General features: G+C 37.0%; 1 protein-coding gene across 1 annotated transcript in view; it reads left to right on the forward strand.

Annotated features, from left to right (window-relative positions):
• Window positions 1–18,026, forward strand: part of STAG1 (stromal antigen 1) — a 410,571-nt gene that overhangs the window by 119,214 nt on the left and 273,331 nt on the right. The window contains exons 3-4 of the mRNA XM_017528196.1: window positions 2,513–2,615; window positions 16,545–16,709. Coding sequence (XP_017383685.1) covers window positions 2,513–2,615; window positions 16,545–16,709 — 268 coding nt within the window. The remainder of the gene's footprint in view (window positions 1–2,512; window positions 2,616–16,544; window positions 16,710–18,026) is intronic.

Genomic DNA, 18,026 nt, shown 5'->3' on the forward strand with positions numbered 1-18,026 from the left:
CTACTTTTTTGTATTTTTAGTAGAGACAGGGTTTCACCGTGTTGACCAGGATGGTCTCGATCTCTTGACCTCGTGATCCACCCGCCTCAGCCTCCCAAAGTGCTGGGATTACAGGCTTAAGCCACCGTGCCCGGCCTTATTTACAGTTTTAAATGCCAGATTAACTTTGAAGATTTATAAGTGGTGGAGTAATTTGTTAACTTTGAAGATTTAGAAGTGGGAAGTAATATGATGGGAGAATGTTACTGGCAGTGGTGTGTAGAATGGCTTGAAGAAGCAGAAGCAGGGAGATAAATTGAGATTATCACAGGAAACGGTGATTGTGGTAGTTATCCTTGAAAATAAGAAGCAGATTATATTGCACTGAGAAGGATGGATGAGGAGGGATTATGTTAGCAGGAGGCACTGGAAAACTGATACCATTCTGTCAATTTGAGTTCATAGGATAATGGTGACAATAAATTTGTATAATAACTTAGAGCACATTTATGCACTAACCTAAATCAGTAAATTAATGGTATTTCTGTGAGTCGAAAGCCAGACATAAGTCAGGATTGGACTTAATTTTAGATGTGGCATTTGGCCATTTTGAGGTGGCCTTCAAATAGGCATGTCACGCGTGCAAGTTAAAAATCTAGAGTCAGAGATCTGGAATGCGGTGAGGTATACTGATAAGGTATTGAAGTCATTTGCATAGAAGTTACACATAAACTGGATGAAATCTTCAAGGGAGCATAATACAAATGAAGAAGAACAGACCTAAGAGTTGAGCTTTAAGGAAGAGAGAATGAGCCTAAGAAAAGCATTTGATGAAGGAGATTGAGAAATAGTAGATTGTGAGTTGGACTTACCATTTGCTATGTACCTTTCCTTCTCTTTACAATTTTATGCAGATCTTTAATTCAGTAATGTAGAATTTAGTGAAGAGATTCTTGTTCATGCTGTCTAAACCTTTTCAATTCTGTGTTGAAGCCAGCCTGTGAGAGTCGAATATTAAATGTTCAGGAATTTCGCAAGCTGACTAAACACAACATTTCCGTTTTAAAAAGTTATATAAGCTTAAAATTAAATGTCACATGAAAAATAAAAACAGTAAATACTCAAAACTCATCGCTTCCTTATTATTTCATGTTACTATTTATGCTCTTGAAGTTGTTATTTAAACCTGTTGTGTCTTTGTGGTAGAAATGTGTTTTAATGCTGCACTACTGTTTATTACTTCCCAACTCACTTTTGTTATGCCACTTTGGTCGAATGGTACTCAGAGACCCGGGCGAGGTGGTGGGGGGAAGAAATTGGCTATGGTAGGAGTATGTACACCATGAAAATCAGCAAATGATAAAAAGCAGTGCTTTATTTATTGTTTGGTTGATTATAGACTTAAGAAAGTGATAGAGAAGTTGTTAACAATACAGATTCAACTTAAAGGTGTATGGGACAGTGTATATCATTACAATACGAATAACAAAAAATTGAGGAAGTATTTTCCCTCAACCCTTATCTGAGTCGGCAGAGAAGCTGCTCACAACATTGACTAATGAGTAAAGTTTCAACAAATGTCTTTATCATTTTACTTGCATCCTACTCAGTAAAGTGAACAAAAACAGCAACTACCTTTCATGTTAACATTCCTATTCATTCATTAGTTGTAGCTGTGGTTTAGATTCCTATATAAGAGTTGGGCAAAAATATCAAAATTACTTTGTGAAAATCAATTGGTTATGTGGAATTTACAATAAAGAGTATTTTGTGTTTTATTATTGTTTGTAAATTATGTGCTAAGTATCCTTTATGTCTTTTTTTTTTTTTTTTCCCGAGATGGAGTCTGCTCTGTTGCCCAGGCTGGAGTGCAGTGGTGTAATCTTGGCTCAGTACAACCTCTGCCTCCATGTCTCAGTTGATTCTCCTGCCTCAGCCTCCTGAGTAGCTGGGATTACAGGCATGCACTACCACACCAGCTAGTTTTTGTATTTTTAGTCGAGATGGGATTTCAGTACATTGGCCAGTCCTGTCTCTAATTCTTGATCTCAGGTGATCTGCCTGCCTCGGCCTCCCAAAGTGCTGGGATTACAGGGGGTGAGCCACCATCCCCAGCTAGATGTCTTAATACTTATAACTTAGGTGTTTGTATATATATATATTTTTGAAGAGCCAGTGGTCAAACATTAACTGGCACAACACTGACTTTCATGACTTTATGAAAGGAATGAAAATCATCCTAAACCTTCATGTTTTTATACTGAAGAATTAGTCTTTTGCAATTATATTTTGCATTTATTTTTGTATAGCAGCTATCATTTCTTCTTCATTTCCCTCTTTATTTGAGGGATCCATTTCATGTACTGTTACGTAAAATTAGGCAGCAAAGACAACGTTAGTTTGCTAAAGAGTTTTTCTGAAATAGAAGTATAAACCATTTCTAATCAGCCATATAGCAGGAGATAAGGAAAGTAGTGAAACAAATGCATTGTACTTATTAATTTGTTCACTAAAATAATATAACCTTTTTTAGGGATTCAACTAATGAAACTACTGCCCATTCCGATGCTGGCAGCGAACTTGAAGAAACAGAGGTCAAAGGAAAAAGAAAAAGGGGTCGTCCTGGCCGGCCTCCAGTATGTATTTTGCTTGTCTACTTTATTCCTTTAAGAGTGACTGTGTTAATCAGTTTGATATGAGTTGTTAATTGTAGTGCTAGTAAGGTTAATAATTTAGAAAAACAGTCAGTGACATAATAGAGATGGGAAACTTTGTTTCACATAAATTTTGTTGGCAGTGATCAGTAAAAGGAAATGATTGTAGTATGGTTTTGTTGCTGTCCTTCAAATGGTAGTCCATGTGAAGGAATAGCAGGTCACTAACAATGAATGAGGTTTAGTTAATTAAGACTTCATGCTTTTCAGATGGAACTCTGATTTCTTATGAGCTCCTAAATACTGTTTTGGAGTTTGGGGCAGTCTCAGAATTTATTCTCATTGATAATCTGATTGAAAAATTTAGAAGAGCTCTAGATAATTCTACTTTGAGAGATAGCTTTATGTATTGTAAGAACATCAGTCATAATTTAAGCATGCATAAACCGTCTACAAGATACCATTACCTGCTTGTCAAAGAATTAAGGCATATGCTGTTCTGCATTCGCTTATATGATGTGATTTACTGTTAATTTTTTTTTCTATTTTATGAAAGTTCTTTTAATGGAAACTCTTAGCCTCTTCTTAATAGGAGACATTATATAATGAACTTCCCATATTCCCATTATCTAGCTTCAGCAGTTATCAAATCATGGCCAATCTTGTTTCATGTCTTCATTCCTCCTCCTCTTTTTCCATCCTGTGTTATTTTTAAGGTCATTCTAGACATCATTCCATTTGTAAATGTTTTAGTGTGTATTGCTAAAAATAAACGTTTTTTTTTTTTAATACCACTGCAATATCATTATCAAGCCCTGGTATAAAGTATTTTATTAATATCACCAAATACAGTAGCTAGTTTTATAGCTTATAATCATCTTATGAACATTTAAAATTCAGTTTGGTGATTAGAATCATGACACAGGTATGATCCATCCCGTGCAATTGTTGCTTAACCACTTATTACTTATATGTCTTTTATAATGAGTTCCTCAAGAAGACTGGCTTTTTTGATGTAGTTAAGTCATTTTTCCTTTTTTGCCAGAATTTTTTATTAGTAACTATTTCGGGCCACCTTTAAGATTAAAAAAGATAAAGACTTTTTACTGTATTTTGCTATACACTTGGTTTTATCGTCTACTTTTTTTTTTTTTGTTACGGAGTCTTCCTCTTGTTTGTTGCCCCGGGCTGGAGTGCAATGGCACAATCTTGACTCATGGCAGCCTCCGCCTCCCGAGTTTAAGTGATTCTCCTGCCTCAGCCTCCTAAGTACCTGGGATTACAGGCGTGCGCCACCATGCCCAGCTAATTTTTTGTACTTCTAGTAGAGATGGGGTTTCTGTATGTTGATCAGGCTGGTCTCGAATTCCCAAGCTCAGGTGATCTACCCGCCTTGGCCTCCCACAGTGCTGGGATTACAGACGTTAGCCACTGTGCCTGGCTGTCCTTTACTGTTATTTAAAGGAAGAAAATAATGAGGGATGACATGCCATATAGTAACTTTTTGTATTGCTTCTTCATTTCTAGAAGTATTTTGTGGTACAGTATTCCTTACAAAAATATTTTCGGAAAAGTGAAAGAGTTCTGCACTTGAAAGCTGGCAGTTATTCTAGTTCCCCTTACTACTGTGTGATTTTTTCCAAGACTGTAGGCAAATTTCATTACTATCCTGGGAATCTGAGGTTACAACTGCAAAATAGGAAATAAGACTAGACTTGCTTAAAGGTAGGTGAATGAATTGCCCACCTTGATTGATTGCGTACTTGAATTTGTTCTCCCCTACTTGAAATTCTTCACTTACAGGATTCAGATTAAGTACTGTCTCCTTAAGGAAAGCTTTTTATTTTTCCTAAAAAGAATTAACCACCGCTTCAGCAAGCTATTGTATTATTCCTTGGAACTGGTTTAATTTTTATGTGTGTACAACTGAATCCTTGTAATGTTGTGCTTTTTGAATGAAAAGAAGTCTGTGTACCGAAATGCTTAATTAACCCTTTTGTGGTGGGAAATACTTGATTTTTAGTGAAGTTACTACTACATAGTCTGATAAATAAATAGTACATGTTTATGCCATAATTACAGTATTGAAAAAGATGTCAACCAGTGTAAGATAGTAGCTTTCTAGAAACTTGTTTTATTTATGTTTCAGTCTACACATTTGCACAAATTATTTCACGTGGCTATCTATACTTCTACCTAATTTCAGTCAGGCTTTCATCTTGATTGTGGAAACAACATAACATAATACCGCTTCCTGAATTTCTACTTTGAGCTTTGTGTTAGCTTGGTGCTGTTTATGTTATTTAATCCTCACACTAGTGTTATGAAATAGGTCTTAGATGCAGTTTACAGTGTAGAATAAAAAGCTTAAAAGTGGTAATTTGCCTAAGATCACATAGCAAGTAAGTGGGAAAGCTAGGATTTGAATTTATATGCCAACTCCCACAATCTTAAGGAAGCCAGAATGCTAAGCTGTTAATTAATCTTGAGATTTATAATTGTCAGAATGATCACATTGGAGTTCTCCCTCAGGTACCTCTTCTGAAGAAATACCAGGTATTGATCGACTTACCACCTATGCAACTTACGACCATCCGACTTTATGACCACAATCGCTAGCGATGACTGCTCTGCGTCTGGCAGCGCAAACGTTGCCCAGCTGGGCATACGACAGTGCGGACCAGCTTCCGGCAGCACTACCATCTCCGCGTGCACCATTTCAACTGTACACATAGCCTACTCAACTTACGACCAAATCGTGTTACAACCGATCCGCGGTCCCGACCGTGGTCGTAAGTCGAGCACTAGCTGTATTGGACATTTCCTGTCAGCTAGCTGCATTTTGAACAATAAGTCAAATTTTGACTAATGGCATTTTTTTGTTTAGCTGTGGTAATACTAGTCATCGCTTTTAATCTAGTAAGTTTAATCTTTTTTAAAATTTATTACTTTTAGAGGGGATGTCTTGTATCTTTGGTTTTCATTTAGCCAGTCAAAACATACACCGCTAGTGCTCGACTTAATGACCACTATTGGTTCAGACAGACCGGCCGTAACACGATTTGGTCGTAAGTTGAGTAGGCTATATGCACGCGGAGATGGTAGTGCTGCCAGAAGCTGGTCTACACTGTCATACGCCCAGCTGGGCAATGTTTGTGCTGTCAGACGCAGAGCAGTCGTGGCTAGCGATTGTGGTCGTAAAGTCGAATGGTCGTAAGTTGCATGTGTCGTAAGTAGATCAATACCTGTAATATAAGGAGTTTCTATTATAGACAGTATTGTTTCCCTTATTTTTATTTTATGTTTTATTTATTTATTTTTTTTAGACAGGATCTCACTCTTTGTCACCCAGGCTGGAGTGCAGTGGCACAACCATGGCTCACTGCATCCTCAAAGTCCAGGGCTCAAACAGTTCTCCACCTTCGAAGCCTCCCAAGTAGCTGGGTTTACAGGCCCCTGCCACCACACGTGGCTGATTTATTTTTATGTGGAGATCAGGTCTCACTGTGTTGCCCAAGCTGGCCTCAAACTCCTGGACATTTTTTTTCTACATAACCACAGTACAATTATGAAAATATGAAAATAATATTGATATAATATTTATACATCTCATTTAGATTTGCCAATTGTCATAATCTAATAATCCCTTAAAAGAAAAAATATTTTTTTTTTCCTGAATGAGGTTCCAGTCCAGTATTTTATGTTGCTTGCAGTTGTCATGTAAATTGGCACCTCTCTAACCTTAACCCCTCTTTAGTTTCTGTGTTTTATTAAGTACTTTTTTCTCTTTGTTCTGTTTAAGTCAGAATGAGCACTTCTATTTTCTCAATGTTATATACCTTTCATATTTGCATAGGCTAAGTAGGAGAGGTCAGTAAAAAGATACAACTTTTATTTTTAAATGTCTGTCTGTTCATACATAGAAGATGGACAATATACCACAAAAGTTTAATAATGAGTATCAGAAGGGTAGGTTAATAGGTCACTTATAAAAATTGGATCTTTTAAATTGTTTGTTATTTTTAATGTAGACTATTGTGAATTTCATAGTATTCAAATTCCCAAAATTTTTTTTATTTCAAATACCAGAATTTTTATTTACCCATCCTCTTGGTTTATCATGACCTCATTTTGACCCAGGGTTGTGATAAGAACCAGCATGTTATAATGTGGTAGCAGATGTCTGCTAGGTTTTATGTTTTTCTGGCCCCTCTCAACCTCTGTCACTTCTTTTGTCATTTCTTGGTTTCCCTTTAATAGTCTATTCTAACTCCTGTAAAATAGAAAGTACCAACCCCATTGTTACGAGGTTTTAAAAGGACTAAACCAGGATTCAGTCAATCTTTCGGGAATATTCAGACTCCAACAGTTCCTTCTTGTTATTCAGTATAGCTCCTTCTCATCTGTAATGGGCAGAAGAACCACTGAAATAATAAACCAGGAACATAGGTATAAGTCTGTAGGCCAGGTTAAGCCTTAGGTGTAAAATATATGGGCTTCGTGACCACCACTACCAAAATCCAGCCTAAAGGACTGACTTAATAGTTCCAGTAACAGTGAGCTCATGGTTCCCTGTAGATGCCTCTCTTGTACCTCCAGTATGACCAGAGCTTGAGGAAGGGCCTCTCACTGCCCGCTGCCACACTTGGAATAGTATGAGGGTCTCAGCAGAGGCTGGAAACTGAGTCCAGCCACAGGGAGTCAAATGTGGGACACCGACAAACCAATTGCAGAGTTGGTGCCATGTTGAGCATTTATGTTAAAAATTATGAACTATTCTAAACCATGATGATATGAACTGTTTTGCAAATAAATTTTGCTGTATAGCCATTGTTTTTTTTTTATCCTAAATTTCTAAAAGTGGAGTTTGTTAGTGTATGTTGTTTGTTTTGAGACTTTTTGACATGTATTACTGCCCTTCACACAGCAAAATATATGGGTATAAGATACTGCTTATAATGGTTAAGTCTTTTCTAAATTTTTTTTTTTTTTTGAGACAGAGTCTTGCTCTGTCGCCCAGGCTGGAGTGCGGTGGTGTGCTCTCAGTTTACCACAACCTCCGCTTCCCACGTTCAAGTGATTCTCCTGCCTCAGCCTCCCAAGTAGCTGGGATTACAGGTGCGCGCCACCATGCCTGGCTAATATTTGTATTTTTAAGTAGAGACGGGGTTTCAGCATGTAGATCAGGCTGGTCTTGAATTCCTGACCTTGTGAGCCGCTAAGCCTGGCTGTCTTTTCTAATTTTTAAGTGGTGAAAGTTTACCTCAATATTTTCTAAAATGTTCATTATTTGTGAATACAGGTGGTATGATTATGGCTCACTACAGTCTCGATTTCCCAGGCTCAAGTGATTCCCCCACCTCAACCTTTTGAGTAGCTGGGACTGCAGGCGTGCATCACCACACTGGCTAAATTTTTGTAGAGGCAAGGTTTTGTTATGTTGCCCAGACTGGTCTCAAACTCCTGGGCTCAAGCAGCCTGCCTAGTAGGACTCCCAAAGTGCTGGATTACAGGCATGAGACACTGTGCCCAGCCTATTTATAATTTTCTGTACTATTTTTTTTATTTTTATTTTTCTAAGAAACAAAGACCTCTATAAAAGAGTTTTTTTTGTAGCTTAAATGTGCCCACTTTTATGATCACTTTAGGAAGTATATTTATTAGTTGGACTTCTCTTTAAAGCTATCTTTGTTGTTTTCTGAATTTGTCATTTGGAAATTTTTTTCTACTGACTAGTTTTTAGTTCTAACTTCCCTAATTATGTTAAACGCTACCACAGTTCCAAGAACACAGAATTAAAGCCTGAGTCATTGTTAAATTTCCTCATCTCCAAGTCTCTTGTCCTGTCTCCTTTATTTATTGAAATTTCAAGTCTGATGACTTTTATTTTATAATCTTACAGTGTCTTCCACATCTATCCTTTTTATTTCCCAAGTTTCTATCTTTAGGGCTGTACTCTTGGCTTCCTGCCTTTGATTTTTGTCTTTTTCTGTTTCACCCTTTTTAATAGTGCCTGGTGGGAATTTGTTTTTTCTTATTCAAAAATCAAGCAGTGTCTTTTTTTGTTTTTGTTTTTGACAGAGTCTTGCTCTGTCACCCAGTCTGGAGTGCAGTGGCATGATCTCAGCTCACAAGCATTGCTGTTTTCTGAAAAGCTGTGTGGTGCTTTCAACTAACCTAGTGTCACAACTAATATTTTGTTGTATTTTCCTGTTGACAACCTTGCAGTCTCTTGTCTTTTGATGTATGGCTTTTGCTTTCCCACTTCCACACCATTGCTCAATGTATTTTTTCTTTCTGGGACTCTATTTTCTAAATTCTGTTTATGCTAATCTTACCAATATTCTTACTAATTTTATGAGTCCATTAGGTCCCAACTTGCAGCATAATTTTTTTTTTTTTGAAATTCTTCCTGCTTCTCAGTACTAAAAATAATCTTTCCCTTAAAACCTTTTTAGCACTTATCCTAAACCAAAATTCCATGAAGAGCATTTTTATATACTATAGGTTATTATTTTATATTGGAGATATTTGTGTTTATCTCTTTATCTTTTAATTGTATTTATATAAAATTTTTGTATTATGCAATCCCAAAACATGTTCATGTATATCGTTTGTGATAGGGTGCGAATTGTTTCACATTCATAGCTTATTACGCCAGATAAGGCACAAAGGTTAAAGAAAGTTGTTGTATTTTTGTTTCTTAAAATTAATAGGAAAGTTATTGCACATTCAGACTGCAACTTAACTTATCCTAGAGCTTTTGGAATAGAGTAATTTTGGATAAGTTATCTTCCTACACAGCAGGGCTAATCTGTGTATTTAAAATACTTTACTAGAAATGTAGATACACATTTAAATTGAGTACTATATAGTCATCCTAAAGATTGTTGTAAACTCTTAGATTAGATTGCATCATTTTCATTTAGGAACAGTGAAGGTTGTTAATGACTTCTTAAGTATATGTAACCTATTTTCCATGAAATTAATTACTTACTGTGTTGCTGCAGGCTTTCTTTCAAGTATTTCAGGTTTGCTTTCTTACACATACTCATTAAAATATTTAAAAATCATTATGTCCCTTGAATTAACTGCTGTAAGGAACTCTAATTTCTGTATTAATAATCCTGTGGACTATAGCTATTTCACTTGTACTGTTGTTTATGGGATATAAAATAGTAGTGTTCCTTCATCACTACTAGTTGACAAGATTGTATTAGGAAGTTGAAAAATACATCTTAAATGTTCTGTTTTATTTTATTTATTTTTTTTAGGCCAAACCTTGCTCTGTTTCCCAGGCTGGGTGCAATGGCACAATCTTGGCCCGCTGCAACCTCTGCCTCCGGGGTTCAAGCGATTCTCCTGCCTCAGCCTCCTGAGTAGGTAGGACTACAGGTGCATGTCACTACGCCTGGCTAATTTTTTGTATTTTTAATGGAGATGGGTTTTCACCATGTTGGACAGACTGGTTTCAAACTCCTGATCTCAGGCGATCCATCCTCATCGGCCTCCCAAATTGGTGGGATTACAGGCATGAGCTACCACGCCTGGCCAGTATAAGTTCTTTGAAAGCCATGTTTGGTGGATAGTGGCTACCATGTTGGAGAGTGCAGATACAAAGAATGAGTCTGGGTCTAGTCTGATGAGAGAATCATTGCCAGTAATCCAAATGGAGAGAATTAATGTAAAGAATTAATTGGCTAGACACAGTGACTCACACCTGTAATCCCAGCACTTTGGGAAGCCAAGGTACGGTGGATCACTTGAGAACAGGAGTTCAAGACTAGCCTGGCCGACATGGTGCAACCCCATCTCTACTAAAAACACAAAAATCACCTGGGCTATGGTGGCACACACCTGTAATCCCAGCTACTTGGGAGACTGAGGCATAAGAATTGCTTGAACCCGGGAGGCAGAGGTTGCAGTGAGCCAAGATTGCATCATTGGATTCCAGCTTGGGCGACAGAGTGAGACTCTGTCTTAAAAAAGAATTACTATTTAAAGGCTTCAAATCATTTGTCATTTGGGAATTGCAAATTAAGACAACAGTGAGATCTTAACTACCTACCTATTAGAATGGCTGAAATTTAAAAATCTGACAGTATCAGTTTCCTGCAGGTACGTGACAGAACAGAAACTCTTACTTATTGCTGGTAGAAATACAAAACAGTACAGCCACTTTGGAAGACAGTTTGGCATTTTCATACAAAGCTAAACATAGTCTTACCCGATGTTCCCACAGTTATACCCCTAGGTATATACACAGCTGATATTAAAAATTGTGTCTACACAAAAACCTGCATGTGAATGTTTTTTATTTGTAATTGCCTAATAGTGGTGACCCAGATGCCCATTATTTGGTATATGGCTAACATAGTGTAATACATCTGTAGAATGGGATGCTACTATTCAGCGATTTTTAAAGTGACCTGTTTGGTCACTAAAAGGCATGGATGAATATTTTTGTTTTGAGACAGGGCCTTGTTTCGCTTAGGCTGAAAGGAGTACAGTGAAACAATCATGGCTCCCTGCAGCTGAAGGCTACTTGGGCTCAAGCCATCCTCCTGTGTAGCTGGGCTACAGGCAAATGCCACCATGTCCAACTAATTTTTTTCTTGTTTTTTGTTTTTTTATCCTTTATTTTCCTTTTCTTTCTTGTCAATTGTTAAATTTTTTTATTTTTTATTTTTTTGTAGAGAAGGAATCTTGCTTTGTTTCCCAGGCTGGTCTTGAACTCGTGACCTCAAGCAGCCCTTCCACCTCATCCTCTAAAAGTACCAGGTGTGAGCCACCATACCCAGCCAGACATGTATCTTAAATGCATATTACTAAAGTGAACAATGTTAGCCTGAAAAGCCTACGTGTTATATGACTCCAGTTAGAAGTTGAGCATCTGTAATCCGAAAATTTGAAAGCTCACATGCTCTGAACTCTGAAACTTTTTGAATGCCAACATACAGCCACGTAAAAAATTGCACACATAACCTCATGTGACAGGTCACAGTTAAAATCAAGATCAAAGTCAGATGCAGTGGCTCACTCCTGTAATCCCAGCATTTTGGAAGGCTGAGGCAGGCAGATAGCTTGAGCTCAGGAGTTTGAGACCAGCCTGGGCAACATGGCAAAACCCGTCTCTACCAAAAAAAAAAAAAAAGACAAAAACAAAAAAATGAGCTAGGCATGGTGGCTGCTGCTTATAGTTTCAGCTACCCAGGTGGCTTAGGCTTGAGGATTGCTTAAGCTTGGGAAGTGGAGGTTGCAGTGAGCTGTGATCGTGCCACTGTACCCTGGCCTCGGTGACAGAGTTAAGTCTGTGTCTTAAAAAAAAAGGAAAAATCAAAACTTTGTTTTATGCACAAAATTATTAAAAATATTATGTAAAATTCCTTTTAGGCTTTGTGTATAAGGTGAAACATAAACAGGTTTAATGTTCAGACTTGGGTTTCATCCTGAAGATGTCTCATTATGCATGTGCAGATATTATAAAATTTGAAAAAACTCAAAGTCTGATATACTTCTTATTTATTCCAAGCATTTCAGATAAGGGATAATTAACCCATATATTAATATGTGGAAAAAAGGATACTATGATGATGATTTAAAAAGTATAAACTAGTGGTTGCCTGAGAAGGGGAAGATAAAGGGTTGAATGGGCAATACACAGGATTTTTAAAGTAGTGAGACTCTTCTCTGTGATACCACTAATTGTGCATACACAACACCAAGCATTTGTTAAAATCCTTAGAACTTTATAGAACAAAGAGTGAATGCTTTTTCTTTCATAATTGAGATTTGGTTGGTTGTGTTGAGGATTAGTGCACAGACATGTCAATTTGTGTGCAATTCTTAAAATCTAAATGTTTGTAATTCTTTTTTAAAGTTACTCCAGTGACTTCCCAGCTTAAAATTTGGAGGCAGATTTTACTTGAGGCTATCAAGTACCAATATCTTCACATGTTGATAAGCTGTTACATATAATTCTCCATTTCAGTTTAATGGCATACACACTGCATACTCAAATTTTCAGTCTTTCACAGTACATTAACAAAGTAATTAGGAAAACAGGACTACCACAACCAAAGATATTAGAGTGCACACAATTCTGACAGGGAGAGCCACGATCAAGGAGTGATTTTTTTGTTGTTATTGTTTTGTTTGTTTTTAGGAAACAATTCTGCTTTTTAAAACAACAACAACAACATGGAATAGAAATAATTTAAAATATCTAAGACATTAAAATGCAAAAAAAAAATTTTAATGCAGGACTATGACTCTGTATTGCCATTTTATGTGCTTTGTATTGTAGAATATGAAAACTAACCCCCATCTATAGAATTGCTGACACCCAAGACAGTCAAAGCCTCCCACAATTCAATATCCCACACTGTTTTCTGGTTGTGCCAAAAAATAAACACCAGTAAATGATTTCACCTCTTAAAAACAGAAAGCATTTACATTTAAAAAATGGGATGTGGATAAAATTCCCTACTTCTTAAAAATGTTTCTAGAGCTACTAAAAAACTTGTATTTATACAATAGTTGTTAAGAATATTCCTCTGGATTATACTAAAAGAGAGACAGGGACCACTGATAATAGTATAAGATATTAATCAGACATGGCTTCTTTTTCTCCAGCTTCATTAGAAGCTGGACTCTTGTTGGTTTTGTTTTGTCTATTTTCTGCAGTCTGTTTTCTCTTTGCTCCTCTTTTCAATTTTTTTATACCATATTATACGTGTGTGTGTGTGTGTGTGTGTGTGTGTGTGCGTGTGCGTGTGTGTGTGTGTGTGTGTTTTAAGAGCAGCAGGGTCTCACCCATGTTGCCCAGACTGGTCTTGAACTCCTGGGCTCAGGCAGTCCTTGCCTTTTCTCCCAATGTGTTGGGATTACAGTATGAGCCACTGCACCTGGCCTTTTTTTTTTGTTTTTTGTTTTTAGACAAGGTTTTGCTCTGTCACCGGAGTTCAGGGACACAATCTCTGTTTACTGCAACCTCAGCCTCCTAGGCCCATGCGATACTCCCAGGTATCCTACCCCTTAAGTGTGGGGCATACATAATGACTTTCTTCTGAAGGGTACACTATGGAAAGTGTCAGAAGAGTAACTTTACAGAGGTGAAACCTGACAAAACACTACCTCAGCCAAGTGATTTAGGTCAATATCATGGTGATTAATTATGTTGATAGTATGTACTATTGATATGAGGTGATAAAAAAGGCATATTACCGCTCCTTTCTTTACAAATCCCATAATCCCTTGTGTAGTCATGACAAAAACATCATACAGATCCCACTGAGGGACCTGTTAGAAAATACCTGATCAGTATTTCTCAAAATTCCTGCGGTCATCAAAAACCAGGAGAGTCCAAGAAACTGTCACAGCCAAAAGGAGCTTAGGAAGACATGATGACTAAATGTAACATTGTATCCTGAATGGACTCTTAGAACAGAAGAAGGTCATTAGGCAAAAAGTAAGAAAATTCAGGCGGGTCGTGGTGACTCATGCCTGTAATCCTAGCACTTTGGGTAGTGAGGCTGGTGGATCACCTGAGGTCAGGAGTTCGAGACCAGCATGGCCAACATGCCGAAATCTTGTCTTTACTAAAAACACAAAAATTAGTTGGGTGTGGTGGCAGACGCCTGTAATCATAGCTACTCTGACTGTTGAGGCAGGGGAATCACTTGAACCTGGGAGGTGGAGGTTGCAGTGAACTGAGATGGTGTCACTGTATTCCACCTGGGTAACAGAGCAAGACTCGGTCTCAAAAAAAAAAAAAAAAAAAGGAAAATTGAAATAAAGTATGGCTGTTGTTAGTGTATCAGTATTGCTTTATTGTAACAAATGTACCATACTAATATAATATGTTAATTATAGGAGTAACTAGATGTGAAGTATTTAGGAATTCTCTATACTATCTTCATAAATTTTTTTTTAAATAATTTAAAGTTTCTTTAAAAAGTTTATTTAAAAATTAAACAGTTAACACTGTATCAATCCGTACACAGAAATGGTTAGAGGATCATTAACCGCCAACAGATATGAAAAGAGTACTATACTGTCAGGAACACAGTAAAAGCAAATGCAGGGAGCAGGTACTATATAAGGAAAAGAAGCCACTCCAAGCTGTGTCTTGTAGTCTTCCTCTAGTACCTTCCTTTTACAAAGCCTAATACCACAGCAGATGGCAAAAAATAAATGTTTACAGGGTCCAGCTTCAGTATGAAAAAGCAGGGCAAATAAGGGTGGATTTGGAAATGAGAGACAATAAATTGATAGTGGAACAGGCATCTAATGGGAATGAATTAAATTAATAAAGGGCATAAGGATTGAAAAGAAAAGATGCTTAGGGGAGACCTCTAGGTAATACTTCCAGGTAAGAAACACAGGGAAAAAAATAACTGAAAGGAAAGGAAAAAAAAAATTTGTTAAGAGAGTTTCAAGAAATGTCTATTGCATTTAGCAACATTGGTGTCACTGGTGAGTTTGGTGAAGCAGCAGCCATAGAATGAGTTTGTGTATGAATGAATGAAACTGATAGGAATAGATATAGTGACTGCTAACAATTTTTTCCAATGATCCTTGGCCCCAAAGGTGAGATATAGATAAAATTATAGCAAGTATTAACTTTGCAAAATAAAGTTTGTAGTGTTCCTCTAGTATCTAGGGGCAGGGAGTGGTATGTTAATTGAAGAATGTAAGCTCCATCAGGGCAAGAATGTTTGTCTTTTGTTAATTACTGTATTGTCAGTACCTGAAATAGTTCCAGATATGTTCAGCATATTTGTTGCATGATTAAGAAATACTTGAGCATTTCAGTAGAGGGAGAAGTTGAATATATGGCATTTCCCAGAAGTATTTTTGTGCAAGATTTCTGAGGAAGTAGGAGAGTATCAACGAAGGTATGCAGATTGAAGGTTAAAATATTCAGCATTGGCATTATTATTGTACTAACCACTAAAGCAATTTTTAAAACATTATCTAGGTGTGGTGGCTCATGCCTTTAATCCCAGCATTTTGGAAGGCCAAGGCGAATGTTGGAAATAGATGCTCAGTGCCGCAAAGAAAAATTAGTACTGAGATCTTTCAGCAACACAAATTTTACTTCCTGGACTGCAGGAAGGGTACTCTTGCTAGCCATTGTGTCACAAGAGTACAAAGAACAAAGGAAAACACACAAATTTATTTCTTACACATTTGGGGTCGTCCGTACTGCTGTGTCTGATCTCCACTGGCTGGAGCCAGACCTCACAATATAAACTAAAACCCAATTGGTTAACAACTTAAAACTTTTCTAAACAGGTAAAAGCAATGGAGAGCTGGGACGTGTCTTTCAGAACAGATATCTTGGTTAAAGTACAAGGACGTAGAATATACTACATGCCCGTAAGCGTGGCACATCCAACAGCTACATGGATAGGACTTAAAAAAGTTATTAGCACACTTATTCTAACAAGAAAGAAACTTTAAAAAGGAAGTTTTCTACTTCCCATAGAGGATCATTTGAGGTCAGGAGTATGAGATCAGCCTGGACTCACACATGGTGAAACTCGTCTCTTCTGAAAATATAAAAATTAACTGGGCGTGGTGGCAGGGTCTGTAATTTTAGCTACTCAGGAGGTTGACAGGAGACTCGCTTGAACCCAGGAGGCAGATGCTCCAGTGCACCGAGATTGTGCCACTACACTCCATCTTGGGCAACAAAGCAATACTCTGTCTCCAACAAAAGGAAAAGTTACCTTTATACCTTTTTATGTAAACTTATGTTTTGCTCTTTGAACTTTTTTTAATCACTAAGAAGAAATTTTAAAGTTTCTTTTGGTTAGGGATTATATTTATTTGTAGTAGTGATTGTTTTCTGTAAAGCAAAATAAACCTGAATTGAATGTAATCTTTTTTAATCTTTATATTCAGTCTACAAATAAGAAACCTCGAAAATCTCCAGGTGAGAAGAGCAGAATTGAAGCTGGAATTAGAGGAACAGGCCGTGGAAGAGCTAATGGGCACCCTCAACAGAATGGCGAAGGGGAGCCTGTCACATTATTTGAGGTGGTGAAACTGGGGAAAAGTGCAATGCAGGTAAATTTTAAGTTTTTATTTCGCATATAAAGCAATACAGTTAACAACCTGTGTGGAATCAGTTAATGTATATATTGGCATCTTATATACCCCTGTTGAATATGTAAGAAACCTTTTGGTTTATCCTGAAAGGTTTTTATTTTGGTTTGTTTTGTGAAAAGTGTCAGGAAAGGTACCTTGTTTAACAGTAAGATGTACTTTTGTTTAAATTGTACTAAGTAAAAAGATCTGCTGGAAGCTACCCAAGATAATTTTTATTGTCATGATGTATTTTTGAATTTTGAATCAGATTTTGAATCTGATTTAGTATAAGTAACACATGTGTCTCACAGAATATTTGAAAGAAGAAAGGATGCCAGGTGCGGTGGCTCACGCCTGTAATCCCAGGACTTTGGGAGGCTGAGGCAGGTGGATCACGATGTCAGGAGTTTGAGACCAGCCTGGCCAACTGGTAAAACCCCATCTCTACTTAAAAAAAAAAAAAAAAATTAGGTGGGCATGGTGGTACACGCCTGTGAGGCTGAGGCACGAGAATTGCTTGAACCCGGGAGGCAGAGGTTGCAGTAAGCTGAGTTCATACCACTGCACTCCAGCCTGGGCAATAGAGTGAGACTCCGTCTCAAAAAATAATAATAAAAATAAAAAGGATATTAAAAAAGTATTCTTAAATAGTCAATTAGGAATAACCAGAATTATTTCATGGTTATTTTGTGTATGAATGTGACCATTTATAACTTCCTTACTCTCTTATCTCTTCTCATTTATTCCTCAAATATTAAGTATTCTGCAGTAGCATCATTCATACTAGTGCATTATTAAGAGTGAACCAAAATTATTTTTCTTTAGTGTGTCAATATTTCTATCATTGTATAAAATGTGTTTATTATTTATGTTTACATCTACATATTTTAAAATTTTTAAATGCAATTATTTGGCTAACGGGTGTTTTTAAACTGTGAGATACATAAATACTGTGTTTCTTTCCCAAAAATTGTACTAGTTCACCTTTCACAAGAAGTGTACAGGAGAATTGCTTGAACCCAGGAGACGGAGGTTGCAGTGAGCTCAGATTGTGTCACTGTACTCCAGCCTGGGTGATAGAGCAAGACTCCATCGTATTTAAAAAAAAAAAAAAAAAAAAAACTTTTAAGTAATTGTGAAAGAGAATTACTTTTAGAACTAGAACAGGCAACTTTTCATTAGTATACTTTCTATTATATTTTTAATGTATATTTCTTTTTGAAGCCCTTAAGGGTGTTTAGTGTTTCTTTCCTTTTATGTGTGTTACCAGATTGATGTGTTGTGATCAAGAGTCTT

Source organism: Cebus imitator, unplaced genomic scaffold (genome assembly GCF_001604975.1).
Source record: "Cebus imitator isolate Cc_AM_T3 unplaced genomic scaffold, Cebus_imitator-1.0 Scaffold53, whole genome shotgun sequence".
Taxonomy (NCBI): Eukaryota; Metazoa; Chordata; class Mammalia; order Primates; family Cebidae; genus Cebus; species Cebus imitator.